The sequence below is a fragment of the Oryzias latipes genome, chromosome 3, assembly GCF_053564925.1.
Source record: "Oryzias latipes strain Hd-rR chromosome 3, Olatipes_Hd-rR_3.1".
Taxonomy (NCBI): Eukaryota; Metazoa; Chordata; class Actinopteri; order Beloniformes; family Adrianichthyidae; genus Oryzias; species Oryzias latipes.
The window spans coordinates 31,724,561-31,742,887 of record NC_136239.1 but is presented as its reverse complement, the minus strand read 5'-3'; the positions used below and the strand labels follow the sequence as shown (position 1 = coordinate 31,742,887).

General features: G+C 39.1%; 1 protein-coding gene across 4 annotated transcripts in view; it reads left to right on the top strand.

The window, feature by feature from the left end:
* The window catches only part of cd276 (CD276 molecule), a 75,061-nt gene that overhangs the window by 48,517 nt on the left and 8,217 nt on the right, over positions 1-18,327 (top strand). For 3 of the 4 annotated variants that reach the window (XM_004067295.4, XM_078944611.1, XM_078944610.1), the window contains 3 exons: positions 3,720-3,857; positions 7,764-7,805; positions 13,374-13,413. In XM_004067295.4, the coding sequence (XP_004067343.1) occupies positions 3,720-3,857; positions 7,764-7,805; positions 13,374-13,408 (215 nt within the window). In that variant the 3' untranslated portion in view covers positions 13,409-13,413. Of the gene's footprint in view, positions 1-3,719; positions 3,858-7,763; positions 7,806-13,373; positions 13,414-14,829; positions 14,928-18,327 lie in introns of all 4 variants that reach the window. The other variant, XR_013654895.1, reaches the window with a different exon arrangement.

The following is an 18,327-nucleotide window of genomic DNA, read 5'->3' as shown; positions in this document are numbered from 1 at the left end:
GAATAAACTTTCTGTAATATTCAGTCTTACTTCTGTTTGAAATATAGAAAACACAAACTCCAGAGTCTCTGCTCTCAATGTAGTTTTATGGAACCAAGCTGAGGGAAAAACAGAATGACAAAAGGCATCTGCTTTCTGCACAGCATAATTTTATTTTTTGATACTGACAGTGCACATTTTCTTTTCAATTTTGTCTTTGGCTTTAACCTGACATAGTGTGTTTGAATCAGCAACAATGGAAAGCCGTACTGCAGCGGGCACAAATTGACCAGCTGATATTTGCTGACTGCTTTTGGCAGATCAGTAAATATGTTAACATCATCCGATGGCAGATGCTCATTTCTGCTGGTTAGATTGGGTTCACTGTGCCCTCAAACTGACAACTAGACCCTGTGGGCGTTGATTCATCAAATATTAGCCCATTCTGCATTTTTCTTGACTGATAATACAAAAAATGTGTTTTGCTATCTTCTTTTATATAATTGAAAAAGAAGGAGAAAAAAACGAGATTAAGAAAATTTAAGACGAAGACATTTTCGTGTTTGTAAAAAATATATAACGTTATCATATATATATATTCTTGATAAGATGAGATATTCTTTTTCGTTGGGGAAATTCAATTGCTACAGCAGATCAGTGCAAAAACAGAAGAACAACAGCAATGTGCAAAAAGAATGAACGGGTATTTAAAATGGGCAAAAATACAAAAAGTAATAACATTTAACAAAAAGAAGAATCTACACCTATATACACTATTTCGACTTAACATGATATAAAATTGATGTAAAATGTATTGCTATAAACAACTATACCAGCTTTATGTTATGGAGTTTGGCCTTTGGGACATGGAACGTCACCTCTCCGGGAGGAAAGGAGCCTCAGTTTGTGAGGGAAGTTTAGAGGTACAGGCTCGATTTGGTTGGGCTAGGGCTGCACGACATGAGCAAAACTTGCGATTTGGGATATTAGTGATCAATATTGCGACTATAAATTGCGGTACATGAACAAATGGCAACAAAACAAAAAACATTATTTCCATAATACTGCCATAGTTTGATTTAAACAAGTCAACATACTTAAATTATACTCCAAATGACCCTCGTCTACATAGGAGGCGGGTATCTAACACCAAAGGGGTCCATCTGATTGGTCAAATGCATAAAGGGATTTGCTTGAATAGTTAAGTACTTCAAGCTGCCATAAGATTGTTTTAGCACATTTAAGGTAACCATTTATTACAATTTTTATAGACTGTTGTGATATGCATAATGCACAGCTTGATATCGCGATACCAATGCCTTTGCGGAGGCCCTGGGGAGGCTCCTCCCCCCAGAGGAGCTGGAAGAAGTGGCTGGGGAGACGAAAGTCTGGGCATCTTTGCTTAGACTGCGATCTGGTCCAGAATGAGCGAAAGAAGATGGATGGATGGAAATAAGCCCCGCCTTTCATCACTATTGTTGCTAATAAAGATTTATTTTTCTTTATTGTGATTTAGTCAAAGGAAAATCATTTGGCAATTCATTAACACTGCGCACTCCTTGTAACGTGACCCTTGAGCCTCAAGGATGACGCTGTTACTGCACAGAGAAAATAGGAGAAAAAAGAGGAGGGAGGGAGGATAGGTAAACAGAACCATTAGAGACAAATCTATTTCTGAGAAAAACAAAATCACATCATCAAACAAGAGAAAGAGAAAAATATGATCCCACAGCCCTTTGGGCCTCAGTATTGCAGTGATATCTGACGGTGGTATTTGTCTTTATCAACCTGGCTTGAGGGAGGGAGAGCGAGCTGAGAAGGTGTGAGAGCAACAAGAGCGAGAATGGTCAAAAAAGAAAAATACAAACAAAGTACTCTTTGCCATTTTTACTCGGTACAAAAGCCAAACACATTTATTTTTACTTTTCTTGACAAACACGGCTTCATCCAAATGGCAGAATGACGTTTCAATTCTGTCCTGTGTATGTGACGCTGGGTTGTTTACCCTGCTTTTCATTAGGAAAAACAATATGTCAATAATTTCGTTTTTAAGGATTCTTTCCCTCTCAAACTCATTTTTCTGACTTTATATTGGTTTACAAAAGGCTAAATCATATTAAAACATAATCTACACTGTTGTGGCCTAGACAGTAATGGTGTGAATGCAGTGATTCCCTTTTATTTGTCTGTTGATAAAGTCCCCATAGGAGAGGGCGCACCGTCATGCAGGTGCCTTTGTGAGGTTGAACGTAGTCACATAAGTACTAAAGTTTGCATATAACACGATCTTGTGTTTACAAATGCTCAGAATGGCTAATTAGCTTTTAATGGTTATTTATTTGTTTTTCTAAAACCAGAGTTGCACAAGTAATATGTGTTCTAATTTGGTGGCATTTGATAAAAAGTTAAGAAAGAAGTTTGTCATGACTCTAAAAAAGAAAAAGAAAGAAAAAAAACCAAAACGCCTCAATGTTTCGTAGGGAAAGTCCTGCGACTCCCCAGAAGTCATTAGGATTCATTGTTTGGGAATGAGAAATGTCATAGCAGATTTTCTATTTCTGCCAATTGGTGACCTTAAAGGTTGACTAGGTTAGCCTCAACACTCTGTTTTATTTTAAGATACTTTCAGGAATGAGCAGAATTGCATTAATTTCCATTTGATTTTTTTCAAAAATGCATCTGTTTGCGCTCAGTCTTGACCAGCAGGGACTAAAGTCTGTCTCCTCAGTTCACATCAAGCCCTTACACGTGATTCATCACTATGCATCTCCAGTGGGGTTCATTTTCCAGGCAGTTTTTCTTTTCTTTCTGCCCAGAGCAAGCTCTGTGAAGGAGTTCTGTTTGTGCTACAGTCAGACTCACACATATTTAATGGCTCTGCTGTTTTCTTCTTGCCTTTCCCTCTGTTCAGTTTTAACACCCAAGGGAAATTTGGCCATGTCCGACATCGTTTTGTGTCCCGCTGACCAGAATTCACTTCCCCTTATCACTTTGCCAAAACACGCTTTCTAAGTTGCTGTTGGTTTAACTGAGTAAGTTTGGAAACCCATTTATCAAAAGTCTAATGGCACATGCTTGCTAGAAAAAAAGCTCTTCGTATAAAGGACAATTTAATCTTTTTTTTAATATGTAATTGCAAGCTTTCTTTGTTTTTATTTTGGTATCTCCAAACTTCAAAATGTTCCTTTATTACAGTAAGAGTGCTGGACATCTTAAAAAGAACAGAGCACTGAAGCGAAATATATTTTTTCCATGTGTAACAGAAGGCAGGGGGGTGTGATCGTTTTTTTTTCCGGCATCCACTGAAAACCATGCCAAGGCTTTTTGAGTGAAATGACATCACAGTCTTGTGTGACTGGTAAGCTGGCTGCCATCTGGACTCAACTGAAGGGCTTTTAATTGGACACTAGTGAAGAAGCTGTCTCTCTGTTCACATTAAGCAAGAGTTAATACTCATTTATGTTTTCTCTGACTGTCCTGCCGTTTCTGAAAGTCAAGGCTAGTTGTGACAATGATAGCAAAAGTCATTATCAGTGTCATCATGTTGTGCTTCACCAGTCTTGCGGTCTAGATTTTTTATAATTTTCATGACGAGAAGCCTTAATAGCAGAATTGCCAAACGGCAGAATAATGGTGATGGATGCTGCCGTGACAGTTGCACTCTTATTTTAGCTCGGCGAGAGTGAATAATGAGGTTCTCTCTTCTGTGCTCGTCTCTCCCTCTGCCCTCTCTGCTTCAGGTCAGAACATCGCATTCCCCCCGGTGGCTCTCTGGGTTACAGTCGGGCTGGCCGTGTGTCTGCTCATGCTGCTCGTCGCTCTGGCCGCTGTTTGCCGCAGGAAGATCAAGGAGAGCTGTGAGGAGGCCAGGAGAGAAGGTAGGCCGCACACACAAGGCGTCCCTTCAGCCTTCTGTGATCATCTCATTGGTGATGACTCCCTAGGAATTCTTTGGTTAAATATGCCAAGTTGGAGGAAAGCATGTGTTGGGACTGTTTTGGTTTCATTAGGAGTGGTATGAACCATGAAAATCAGAACAGTGGGAACTTTGCACTTTTTGCACTCAGAACCATAATATGGTAATGAAACAATTTCCTGTTTTTGTTGGACTATGTTGACCTTCTGCACACACTATTAAACTGCTTAGTAAAGAATAACCTATTACGCTCCGAGATCCTTTCAACCCTTCCTTGGTTATTCATTAAAATGCGAGACGGTTTCCTAAAGTTCTCACACAGCAATCCATCAGATGAAATGCGGCGTGCTTTCAGCAGCGTGCGGGAGGCACAATGGGAGAAAGACAGACGGAGCAGAAAGCAGAGGCGGGATGCTTACAGCTCAAGGAACTCCAGGAATCCAGAGGGAATTTAGCCTAATGTATATGGGCAGGATTTCGCATGGTGGGACACATATCGTCAGCAGAGAGGAACATCATTACCCGGGTACAGTAATTAGGGGTTGCAAAACAGCTGAGTATCGCCGCAAGTGCAACTAGAAAGTTTTGAAATGAGATGGATAGTGCAAAGCCACTAGCTCTGCTGTAATGAGATCTGCTCAGAGTGGAGGAGACATTTAAATAAAGGTCAGTCAGAGTCTGTACCGGGGCCCAGAGGTTTAAAAATAAATATGGAAGTGACACAGACTCAGAGGAAAGAGTAAATAGCTGCATGGAACACATGAAATGGAATGAGAAAAAATATAATGCAGCCCCTCCCACGGGCACAGGCCTCCCAGCTTTGTTGGGATCCTTTTCTTTAGCGGGCACTATAAGGGGGTGCTTGTCTCGCCTGGAGCCGTAACACTGAAGGCGGGATTCATTATGTGGTCATCCGCTGTCTGCCATATTGAAATGCTAAATCTTATTTTGTCCCCTGCCAGCAATGCTTGTGGAGTCTACAGGGTTTTCCCTGCGTTGCACTGAAAGCTGGGGATTCAGACTTCTTCTCATATCATACTGACTGTTATTCTCTTGATATAGTGATAGTGTATGAAAACAGAAGTGCAGGGGTTTAAAATAGGCTTGCCATGCACATATCCTGGGATGCTGGGAGGGCAGGAAGCAGAGCTGTGCTCCCTAATTGTGGGTGTCTTATCTTTTAATGGTGTTCTCCGCTTTGGTCAGATTGAAGTTGACTCTTTCTTCACTGTGTCTAGGTAGTGAGGATAGAGGGGTCAGTAAAAGTGGAGAAGTGTTTTTTTCTTTGCTGTCATAATGTGTATCGAGCATGGGAGTGTGAATCACGGCAGAGCAGCTTGCGATACAGCACTCGGAAGGAAAAGCCCAGCTCGAGCGCCAATGAAAGGCTCTCACAGCCGTGACTCTTTTCTCTCAGTCATTCCATTTCTCCATTCAGTCATTCCTTTGGCCAACTTTACATAATGACAATGGCTAGGTTTCTAATATATGCCTTCTATGACCTATCCAGAGCCAGTGATCCATTCTTCTAAAGCTCCTTTTACATTCCAGCAAGCATGTAATTCAATCAGACCTACTCTAGGGATGATGCGTAATCGACGTGGGACAGATTTCCCCTGTGTGAGGTGATAAAGCAGACAGTGTTTTCCCTGTGGGCTTTTACCACTGTGGTGCGCTTGTTTCACACAACTCAACCTTCAGGTGAAGAAGGCTCACCTCGAGCTAAAAGCTATCCTCGTTGATGCACATGGAGTAACAGACAGATGGGACATTTTATTCTGCTCGATGTAAAAGGACACATAATAGCGGCAGTTTATTCAACCTGAAACCAAAACAAATGACCGGAAGCAGCTTTTTTTCATTTGATTTTAGAATTAGGACTATATAGAACACATTGTACTTTTTTTAAAATGCAGGAATAAAATAAAATGTCTCAGCAGTGTTTGAGAAGTTTTAGCATCAATTTAGAAAAAACAGAAACAATAAGAATCATCCCTGAGGCCAGACTTCCCTGAGGAGCTATTTCTCTCAAAGACCCGCTCTGATAAAGACGGCCTCTTTGGTGTGTTTAACATGTTCTTGTGACTGTTTTCTGATGATGGAGGACATGTGATAAGACGATTATGCTGAAAGTTGCATTTCTGAGTATTTTTTTGTTTCACTTGATGTGAATAAGTAGCAGATGATGTAATGCATTTTGAAAAAGAATAGTTCTGTTGAAAATCTGTTTGGCAGGCCACAGGCTCCCTCCGTTCTGATTCATCCGCTTGCAGACAACTAGATCCATGTACGTCTTTGTTTTCCATGTCTGAGTTGGCTTTTGGTGGCTGGATAGCTCCAATATCTCTATTTTGTTTTTGTTTTGTTACACCACTAATGTAAGACTGGCGTTGTGAGGGGCTGTAAGCTAGCGGGAGACTGCATCAACAGAGATATCTCAGTTATGGGTGACAGCAAGGGGGGGCCACCCACAGCTCAAAGGCTAATTTCTTATGTACTACTGCCGCTCTGCAGAAACTATGTCCTAGAAAACAAATACAATTTTTTTCATTTCGGCTAAAACGGCATAAGCATAATTAAAAGACCACTGGAAACGCTTTTAAAATAGCTCCAAAGATGATCGAAGTGGGTCTTTAATGGTCTTTAACTTTCTTTTCTTACCTCTGCGTAAATGCAGACGGCAAAAGTATAAAATTGTAACACTGATGCAGACAAATGTGTCAGCTTTCACTTCTCTGTGGATGTCCTCATCTTCACCCTCACTTTAAGGTGCCCTTAAATGAGCTTCACTCTCCCTTCAAAGTCTTCTTCCCTGAGGTATTCTCAGTGCTGTCACACTGGGAGGACTGTTGTTGAGAGGGGGGAGGCTCAGACTTCTGTGATACATTTACACAGCCGTTCTGAGGTCTGGAGTAATGTATATAAATTGCATTTTTCAAGGTGCTTTTTAAAAAAAAAAATTCTTTTTTATTAAAGTGCGCAGAGTATTATCAGTGTGGAGTTAATATTCAGCCCCGCGTTGCCAACAGAATGTGCTTTTTATATCAGTAAACAGAGGGAATAAATCCCCACAGAACCTGGAGTTGATTGGCCAACCTCATATTTCTCTGCTTTCATTTGTTAAACTGTTGAGTATTGATATAAAATGGTATACAAAGCACAGTATGCTAAAATGTTTGGTTTTTTTGTAATATAATTTCCAAACACAGTAGAAGTAGAAGACAGACGCAGAATTGTGGTGTGAGCAGCATACGTTGGCTGGATTTTTTTTCTCCCTTTAATTTCCCCAGAGGATTGTAGTCTCCGCTGTCAGAGTCAAATATAATTGCACTGGCATGCAGGAATATAAACATGTGAATTGTGTTGCCTTGACATTTACGTTTTTTCCCCCAAATATCAATTTAATCTCCAATAACAGACACTAAATTGTGAATTCTAGGCTTGATTGAGATAAGAATCATGTCACAGAATACATATCTGCCCCTTGGATACTCTGTCACAGGCTATCTTTAGCCTGTGTGTGAATATTCTTATGCCTGTCCTGTGTGTATGAGTGTGTGACAGCCATCACTGGGTTGTCTCCCTAACTCTGTTGACAGTGGGCTTTCAGACAGCCCGCAGCTAAAGCCTAATGTGATTACTGTCTTTGTGAACGGGATGGATAAGAGGTTAAAGGGTGGATGCGGGCCTGTTCCTGAGCGCATGATGGGTTGCAGGTAGCGTCTATCGTACGACAATCTCGTAGTCAAATCGCTCTGCCATCACTTTGAACAGTGAAAGATGAGCTCACTGTAGATTTTTGATGAAGTATTGTACCTTTCTGTGTACCTTGAATTATGCTAATAATGGCTCCTCTGTTCTTTCACAGCGGAAGAAGCCAAAGAATTCGACGAAGACGAGACCGAGACCGGTTAGTAAATCAAGGATTTTGCCATTCCGCCACATGGTGGCAGTATCAAGAATATGTGCTATAATATGTGTGGTCTTTTTATTAGTTGAATTGCAGTTCTTAAATTGATGTATCTCTACATTTCCTGTACTCTGAACCTTTTTTTAAATGTCACAAGGTCAAAGGAAAAATTCAAAGCAGCTTAAGGGAGGCAGATTTCTATGTTTTGATCATCCTCATTCAATGCCTTGCTTCAGAGCCACATGAGGTTTGCTAGATCTTTATTTGTGGCTCAGCTAAAAGCGACATATGTGACATGACTCCTTAAGAGAAAGCGTAGTGATTTGTGATGAAGCTCAGCAGGGGGGTGTGCTAAATGTGAAAGTAAAAGACATATCTGGAGCAACAAAAATCTAATGGTAAGAACGATAGCTGACAAAAACACACACACACACACACACACACACTTTGTTCAGTGCCAGATGATTTGCAGTGTCCCCAACACCTTTATTGAGAAAGAAGTTGATATTTTCAGTAGAAAAACAAATTGCACTTTCAGTGGAATTATGTCTCAAGATCAGAGGATTGAGTTTTTGGGTGGTGTCCTTCTGACAAAAAATGTTGGATCTTGATGGGCACACAATTCCATCCCAAAAGAGAATTTAAAGTTGAAATTTCAACAAATCTTTCAGAATGTCTAACCTTCACATGTATCTTTTCTTTATGTTTCAGATAGTTGTAGAGTTGTAGTAACCTATAAAACCTCAGTGTCTGTGGTGGTGCTCATACCAAAAGCCATCCACAAACAGATAGTTGGAATTTAAATATGTGAAAGGCAATAAGCTGTAACTTTCACTAAATCTATTAACAATATTTCTTCTGAAATATTATATATATAGGATTTGTACATTTTCTTTGTATTAGCTTTTTCCTCTTGGGTCATTTTCCTTCTTTATTGGTAGTCTCAGAGTTTCTTTTAACTTATTTTCTATTACCTTAAGAAAATGCTGCTTTAGTTCTCCTTATATTTTCAACACCCTGATTTCTTAACGCTTTGAAAAAACACAGAGCCTGTAGTTGTTGTCCATGACTCAGTGGCATATTTGAGTACATTCTCTTTCATTATACTTTGTCTGAATTTGTCTCTGGTAATAAATTATTTTATATCTTTTGTCAATAACATTTGTCATCAAGAGTTTTTTTGTCGCCTTCCAACAATTTACCAAACTAAACAAACTGACTTGAATAAGCAAAGAATTAAAATGGTAAAGTAGGAATCATGTGAAACCAGTAAAACATTTTTATTTATTTATTAATTTCTTTCTTTCTGAAGGGGTCCAACATGTTTTTCTGGGACATTTCCACATGTTTTCATCACATCATTCAACAGTTTAGATATGTGTGTTTGACTAATACTCTCCTAAGTGGTTTAAGTGTAAATGAATTAGTCATTTGATTCGTTTTTCATAAAAACAGGAAGCACAAATGTATTGGGTTTAAAGACATAAATAAATACTAAAAGATTGCCCTCTCTGTTTAGCCTTTCCAACCTGGAACACAATGATCAGGTTTTCACATAAAGGGAATTTTTAATGTTTTTGTAAAAAGCTAATTTAAAATTTGATTTGCTAAAGAAAAGAAGCCTTTTTTGTTATTAGAGGAAGAATATGGATTTAAAAAATGAACTTTAATAGGCAGACAGAGTCAGCCATACTCTATTCAGATTAAACTTTTTTAACGGATTTGTGTCAGAACTATCTAAATAGTTTTTTTCAAGCTTTTCTTGACTAGCAGGTGACAAATATGTAAGAAAAGGCCGGTATTTTCTTTGTTTGTTTAGTAAATGATTTAATCTTTAATGTCCTAAACTATCTCTTTTATTACAGTTCTGTGAGATTGGAAAGATTTTCTAGAAAGAAAATGTAGCTATGTTCTTCTTCATCTTAGTGAAATGTATTTCTGTGAAGTGTTAGAGCCTTCATCATTATTTGGTGGGAGGAGAAGATGGAATAAACAAAAGACAAATGGTCTTGAAGAGTATATCAATTTACCAAACTTACTTATCTGCAAATGTTTTCTTGGTTCATTGGTTTTAAATTGAACCTTCTAAAAAAGGAAAATCTAGCATTTTAATTCCATTTCCTCTAAAATGTGTCAGTTTCTGTTTAAGCATAATAAAAATGTCAGTTAAGCCTTTTTTCTTTGTAAATGTATTTTAGCTGAGTTTGGGGTTTTGCAAAAGACTTAACCAGAAAACATTGGTGGGCCTACCATACAACTCTCCTAAAACTGCGTACCGGTATATTTTAATAATATTTATGTGCACGTTAAACAAATAACATGCTAATTAAAGAACTATAAGGTTTCACAAGTGGCACAAAACCAACATAAGTGGATTATTGCAAGAATTTTATATGTGAATTGTGTATTTGAGTTTTTGTTTTTAATCGATCAGCGTTTAGGAATTCTGTTTTATTAATATCTAGCTTGGCAATATTATATCCCTGTGTCAAGAATTAATTATACTAAGCAAAGGTTTTGTCAACATTCTTCAGTGGCTAAACCTTAAAGACTTAAACATTTCTCCCTTCACTTTCTGTTTTTTTCTGATTTATTACTTTATTCTTTTGTTGAACACCAAAGTTAAAAGCATGTGATTTTCAAAATATTAGAGATAAGAATCCATAAATGAAGGGGGTCAATGGCTTTTATTTAGTCAGCTTCTCTCATCACCCGTTGATGACGGAAACGGGGTCAGCTGCCCCAAAACTAGCAAGACTTAATGGTTCACCCTTTGCTCAAGTGGCTGGGGGAAAAACAAAAAAACAGTACACAGCTGGGAACTGTAATGTGCTTGTACTCCAGTGATGAAACTGAAACTGGTAGCCACTCTTGCCTCATCTCTCCGCTGCGTCGACCATGCACCTGGTGGTCCAGGTGGATTTGGTGGGCGGTGAGTTTGTGAAGTCAAGCTAATGGCTCTGTTTTATGAGATCATTCTCTGAGCAATTCAGACAGGCAGCTTTGTTTTGCCATCTGGCTCCAATTGCGCTGACAAAGGCAAAGGTTCCTGTGTGAGACAAAGGAGCTAAAATGAGCCTCACTTTCATAAACCTAGGATGATGGCAGGCCACATTTGTGTGTTATCTTAATGAGCTGTCCAAAGGAGAGTGTACCTTCCTTTCAAAGCCAGCCGAGCTGGAACAATAACCTGTGATAACTAGGGACCTGTGCTCATTCATTTGCAGTGGGATTTCTTTGCTGCATCCACAGCAGAGGCAAATAATGTTTAACAAACAGCATAGTTCACATCCTGGATGTATTTGGAGTTTACTCAAGCCAGCACTTTGACACAAAAACACACAGGCAACTCTGAAAAGACCATTAAGAGACAGCGAAAGTAGCTGTTTATGCACTAATGTCTGTCCACATTCAGAGAAATCCGACACGCAATTCTCGCTGCCTTCATGCCTCACCTTCCCTTTGAAACGTGTTCAGTCATCTAACCGTCATGTGTTTTGGAGAAATGGCTTCCGTCATGCGAGTGGAGCTCCTGTCAGAATCTGGCTTCAGTTTGTATGCACGAGTGCCTGGAAGAGAGCGCTAGTGACCCAGTTCTTTCACCGGCGCAGAATCAATGGAAAGGCACAATTTGACACACCCTGTGAAAAAGAGAGCAGGGTTTGAAAAAAGCCTGTGAAGAAGGAAGTTTGGAGAATATCAAGTTTGTTACACAAAGGTATACCGCTGGCAGAAAGCACTGAAATGGAGCTCTGACGCCCTTTTTTTCCTCCTTAAGTCACAAAATGCCCTCTGTAATCAGATTGTAGTTACATTGAATTAAAGGATTCACTAAAACATGTCATACCACAGAGAAGAAAGGACAAACAGTCACTGTTAACACATAAGAAATCAATGAGTTTGCAGTGTCAGCTCATGAGCTATGTATCTCACCTTTAGAGGATCCAGCGGCGATGGATAATTGCCTTTGACCATTTGTGCAAAGTTTTAAAAGATCCCATGAATTATTTGGTTCTTTGTAAGTCATCGAACGGAGCAATCGAAGGTGGTTGCTAAAACCTGTCAGCCAATGATTAGTGGGAGCATGAGTAAACTTGCACAAAGCTAGTATTCTGGTCATGTTAAAGTACTGAAATAAATATTGATACTCTTTTTAGAAACTCAACCCTCCTTTGGAATTTGTAAAAAACAAACACACTCCTAACTGTATTATTTATTGATACAAACCTAAATCTAAAGAGGAAAAAAACAACCCTGGTGTGTGATGTAACAGGATTAGGCTCAATAAAAAGCTGCATACAGCTCCTTTATAACATAATTCCGCTTGACAGACTTACAGTCACTAATATACCATTCCACCTTGCTGCAGAGGGCATTGAAAAGCAGCCCCAGGCAGCTCAGTTTGACATGCCTCCTTTCACTGGCACCACTCTCCCAACCCCTGGGCTCTCTCAACGGTCACACATTACGACTAAAGATATGTAAATAGAACATTCGTGTTTCTTTCATTATTAAATGTGGGTCACAGGATAACTCTAGGAGTGCTAATTAAAAGAGCTCTCTACAAACCATTGCTTAGTATTTGCACTCAAAACATTTGCGAACTGCTCTTGGACTTATTGCTGTCTTATTTCTTCTTTTGTCTTCTCCTTTGGTGAACCCTGACAACTTTTTAAAAGAATAACTAACTAGATAGAAAATTGGAAAGAAAAAAAACGTTCCGTCCCTTCGGAACAATCAAAACGTTCCTGCTCTGAATCTAAACATATCTCTAAATACTCTTTGTACGTTTTTCCTCATTATTTTGTATATGACGAGGCTGTGTTTTCTCCTTTGGCCCCTAACTCTCTTTAGGCTGAGAGATAAATTGACCAAGACTGTTCTGCACATTGAACAGCTTACACAGACTATCAGAGGTTATAGGAGGAGAAAGACACCTGATCAGTGTCAGAAGATATGGAAGATAAACCGCAGACCCTAAATAATTTGAAATAATGAGCTTTGCCACGCTTCATAAAATCTGTCGGACCTCTTTGAGTTGTGTTTCGCAGCGCCAGTCCACTCTCGCTGGATTTACATGTTAGCAATAAACACTGCAAAGCGTGCTTTTGTTGGAGAAAAGAGGAACTTCAGAGGCAAAAGCAATCTATTTTCTTGGATGAACCTGACTGTACAGGCGCCATTTACATCTTCCTGCCATACAACACCCACTACCAACACCCCCCTGCTCCCCCAATTCCCCTTCTGTCATGTAATCTGCTCTTCTCTGACAGCACAGGAAAGGCCCAGTGGGAGAATGCCTATCTATCTCGCTTCTCCAATCTGCCTGCCCTGTTTGGTTCCACATGAGCACTCAGCTGCTGTGACTAATTAAATAAAGCGCTGTGCCCTCTGCTTCCTGTTAGCCATGGCGAGGTTGGTGCACAGAGATTGAGGGGAGGAGGAAGAGGCAGGATAATAACTACAAAGCCTTTTTGATATAGAAGAAAGTGGCCATGAAAGTTAAAATAATGCCAGTGTAACTGTTTTACAGAGTCTGAAATCTCATTCTTTTCCCTCTCTCCTCAGCCATGACCCCACTGAAGACTAAGGCTGTAGCATAACAAAGGTAGGTGAGATAATCTGCATCACAACAGTTCTTTTAAAAAGATTTGCATCGTTTCTCCATAGAATCACAATAACCAGGTAAACTTGGAGGCAAAGTGCTGAAGGACACGGCGCCTCTGAGAGCGTTTGGTTTAAGTTCTTTAATGAGGGCTGGCAGACAGTCCAAAGTATAAAGTCTTGACATTTTGATTTCAGGATTCCCAAGGTCACTGGCTGACATACACAATGTATTTCATATTATCTGCCAAAAGGATATTCTGGCCCGCTGAAAGCACCAGTGAAAGTGGGTTCATTAAAAACAGCTACAATATGAGGGTGTGAATCAGGCTTTAAATGGCTTAAATCTCCTTCAAATTAAAACCAGCAAGTTTCAATTTGTTTGATTTCCCGCCTTTATTGAAAAGTTTTACAAAATGGTTCAATTTTACCTTTTTCTCCTTAGAAGAAAAGAAAAAGTTCTGATCTCATGAATTGTAACTCATTAATTATTGGTACTAGTATTTTTTGCCCTCTTGGTTTTAGTAGCGTTCTCTACAATAGAAAAGCCCACATTGTATTATTTTTTCCTCGGGCATACTCACCTCTTAGTAACTTATTTTGTATTAAATGAAAAATGGTTTCAATCATTGTAGACTTTGAAGCTGCATTGCTCAAGTTGCAAGGTTCATCTGTTGCCCTCAAATATACAGTAGGTACTCGGGCATTGCTGTCAGAAATGTATTCCTCCTACCTGTTAAAGTACTATTCTTCATGATTGCAAACACATTTATTTATTTCTAATAAAAGCAAACTCTTTTCTTACTTTTTCTCTTTCGTTAAAAGGACTGATGGTCAATAATCCCTGGCAAAAGCCTTCTCTACCAGAGCAGTGTGGTTAATCACTAGTAAGCCATTTTGTGCTGCAAACCGTGTGTTCATTTTACCCTATCCATTGATATCCAGATGGTTTTTAAAATGTAGCTACTTTAAAGCATTGCTAGGTTTCCTAACTGTCATATGACATCCATTAGGTTATTGTTCCTCGGTTCATTTTCTTTTTTGAAAGTGCAAGAATGCTAGATCTTCCTTTGGCTTCTTTATTCACTCTTTTTGTTGATGCGTATCTCCCAGCCCATCATGACCAGCATCAGCAGCACACAGGTGGACATTTACAGCAGTGATGAGAGACAGATTTTCTTGCATTTTTGACCCTGTTGTGCTTGGAAAAGAGGAATTGGACACTCATGGCTTCCCGCTGTTCACTCGACTGTAGACAAAATGTGTCATGCTACATCACCCCTGCCTAAACTCAGCTCGTGCACCTGCAGGGGCCAGAAAACCCCTCAACCTTTGAACAGTTTTTGGCAAAGTTGTCAACTAAAAGGCGTAACGTGTCCACAAAGGCTAAATATGTTTTGTTTTCTATCTCTCTTCTTAGGAGGACAAAAGCCTCCTTTCCTGTGTTTTGGATTTGGACTTCAATTTTTCTTTTATTTGGATACAGATATGTCAAAAGTCTTTTTTGTGATTTGAAAGGTGAGGTTTTCTGTCGTTTCTGAGGTTCTGAGGATAAAAACCAAATCGATTCTGCAGCATTCTTTGATTTATGCAGCTGTCATGAACGTGGTTTTGTTCAGAAACTAGTTTCATGGTAGATTCTATATTGTAATTCAGCATTAAAATCACTGCTAGTTTTTCATATGGACTGTTTTCTTGTTTTAAGATTATGCATAAAAATGGTGAGCTAAAACTCAAATGAATGCAGCAAAAAATATAAACTAAGTTGACTGAAGTTATCGTAGCAGAAAAGTCTAACATTACCGGTGCAACAAAACTGCCGAGCAGTATTGGAGCTATCCAGCCATGCGGTTTTGAGCCAGATATCAGCTCAGATGAGGAAAACAAAGATGTACATGCATCCATTTGTCTACAAGTGGATACATCAGAATGGAGTGAAGCTGGGAGCTTGTGGCTAGTTCAAAAAGGGCCCAAGTCCAAGAGGTTTGTTTTTCCAGGAAATGATTTTAATTGCATAGCTTCAAGGGAGGCTACACCAAATGATTAATACTTTACCCAGATTTAGCACCAGTTCATAGCTTACAAATGCTATAATATGAAGCACCTCACTTTTATAATTTCAGAGGACTAGCAAACTAAAGTCTCTGGACTTGGGCCCTTCTTGAATTAAACAGGGGCGCTGCCATATTGCATAGCTAGTGCTGCCATCTATGGGATAAAGCAAGACCCATGCAAGAGAGGCCCAATTCCAGGAATTTTGCACTTAGTGCATTTTAAATGTCAAGCATAGTCAACACATTACAACGGACTTGGGACTTTTTTGCACATAATCAGATAGCTTTTCCTTTGAAGACCACAGAACATATAATATCTCTATTTTGAAAAATTGTGGACTTGGGCCCCTTTTGAACTAACCGATTCAATTGTATTCTCTATGTAAGCTCTTTTTTAAACGGCATTTTTTCGTCTGCTCCTGATTTGCCACGATTTAGATGAAGAAATACTCAGAAATGCAATTTTTAGCTTTATTTTGTCCTCTGTCATCAGGAAAATGCTGCAAGAACACCAAAAATATAAATAATCCTTTGATGATGGATCTATGAAGCCTCTTTATTACAGGTTAGACATTAACAACTGTGTTTTTACTACACCTTGATTGGTTCCTGCTGTAAAGCTCCTTGCAGACTCCCTGAGATGGAGAAGGGTAATTTCCCGTTACTAGCCAAAGTAAAGCCTGACCAGTTGGAGACATTTGTCATTACTGTCGTGTCCACTGACCTTCAGCTGTGCTGCCTTGTCGACCTAATATCCTGCAGGGCTTTAGACCTCCCTTCTCCTGAATCATTCAGGATCAATTATTCTAATATTTGTAGCAATTTTTCTATTGATTGATGCATTTATGCAGAGTGCAGCATATCTGCATGTTTTTGCAAGGTAAAGCTCTGCATTTAATTGAGTCCCTTTAGAGTCGAGAGGCACTTTAGTTTGATAAACCTTTTTCCCTATCAATAAATATGTTCACATGTATGGTAAATGTGTTAACACACACAGCTAAGTTAACGGCTGTTTTCTGCAGAATTCATCTACTGTTTGATGACAAATAAACAAGTGATAAGTTAAAAATGTCGTTTTTGAGACAAATTTATACGATGCAAATCATGTTGTTGTTTTTTAACTTATTGCCTTAAGATGCAGAAAGTCAACGAAGCAGTAACACAACGTTAGGATTAGGCTAACACCAACCACTGTGTCCGGGATTTAAAATGATTTTTCTTTTTAAAGATTAAAATATTTAGACTTTTTTTCTTTGTCAAACTACAACATTTTTAAATTAATTTCTAGAAATAAGTTGAGGCTGGAAACATTTATTTCTTATGTAAAACAACACAAACAATCCACAATGAGTTACCTCAAGCTAAATGAAAGGATAGTCTGTGTTTACAGGTGAGTCAGCAAAGTGAGCTGAAGTTTGCTCCTATTTTCTTCGCTGTGCTTCAAAAGTGTTATATCACATTAAATTAGAGGCCTTGTTTAACTATTTTGAAGAGAAGGAAACTAGAACCTCATGCTCGGAGACGAGTGTACGAGGTTCAGGGTGTAAATGTCCATAGGATGGGATCATTGCATATTTTAAAGCCGTTTTGTTCTTATGTATGTCGGGGGAATACGGCATTGCAGGAAACCTTGCTGAGCCACATATGCCTGTAAATGAGGGGAGAATAAACGTTCAAAGCAGACATAAAAGGAATAAAGAACTCAGTGAAATGAGGTGCTGCACAGGCGATCCTGGTCTACTCCAGGACTTTCAATGAATTCAAATGAGAAAGAAGATGAGATTTTTTTTAAAAAGATAGGCCCTATAGGTGTAATTAGTGCTACATAATGGCTCTTTTGCGGTTCCTTTGGCAGAGATGTAAAATATTGATTTAATTCCCTTCTATTTATATTCACTTTAACTGTGGCTTGTCATGCTAATAATACATCTCATTGTTAATATTTTTTATGATCATAGTTTAGACTTTGTGGTGTATGGGTAGTTGTACTTGTAGGGTGATGAAAGGAGCTAAAATACAATGACATTTTAGGACACAGTTTGTAATACGGTAGAGACATTTAGAAACTGTTCCATCACCTGAAACCATAAATCTGCGTCTTTCTATGTATTTATTTATTTATTTGAGCAAGAGGAACAACGAGCCAAAGAGGAGCAGTCCATTTGAAATATTAGGAGAGGGGGAATGGGGCCAGACAGTTTGTCCAAGCGTCTGTAATGTTTAAAATTAAGAAGTTCAAATAAAAGTACAAGGCTGCCGTGTTGGTTTCACTACCTTTGCACTAATTTTTAGTAGATCAGACTGGTAATATGGGAGTTGTACAAGGAGTTGCACAGCAACTGAATGGCTGATCAATGACAGCTAATGAACACGGCAGGAGTTCTGCTCTGTTTGCCTCTCGACAGAGCTGCCTTCTCCAGAGAGCTCCTTCTCTGCTGTTTTTGCCAGAAAAGCACAAGAGCCTTCATTGAAACCAACTGCCTCTGGGCTCAATTAACTACCATAGATTGCTCACATTGCAAATGAGCGACGGCACACGAGATCAGCAGTGTGTAAGTGTTTGAAAAACACGAAGATGCGCTGTTGTGCATGCCTGCACCCTAAACTGAAGATATGGCAGAACCGTGCAGAGAATAAATATTTTCACAAGTCTTTATTTTTTTTACAAATTTAAATAAAAATGCCAGTACTATTCCTAATATTTAGAAAATGTTCCGTCGCTAGTTATAGGCAAAAAAGAAAAAAAACATATAGAAAACACTGAATTATTCAAAAGCTCGTGCTGAAGATGCACACTGTCAAATAGCTGTCTGGCAGTGCAGGTCAACTCTTAGCTCGTCTACGCACGTGTTGTGTACTTTGTG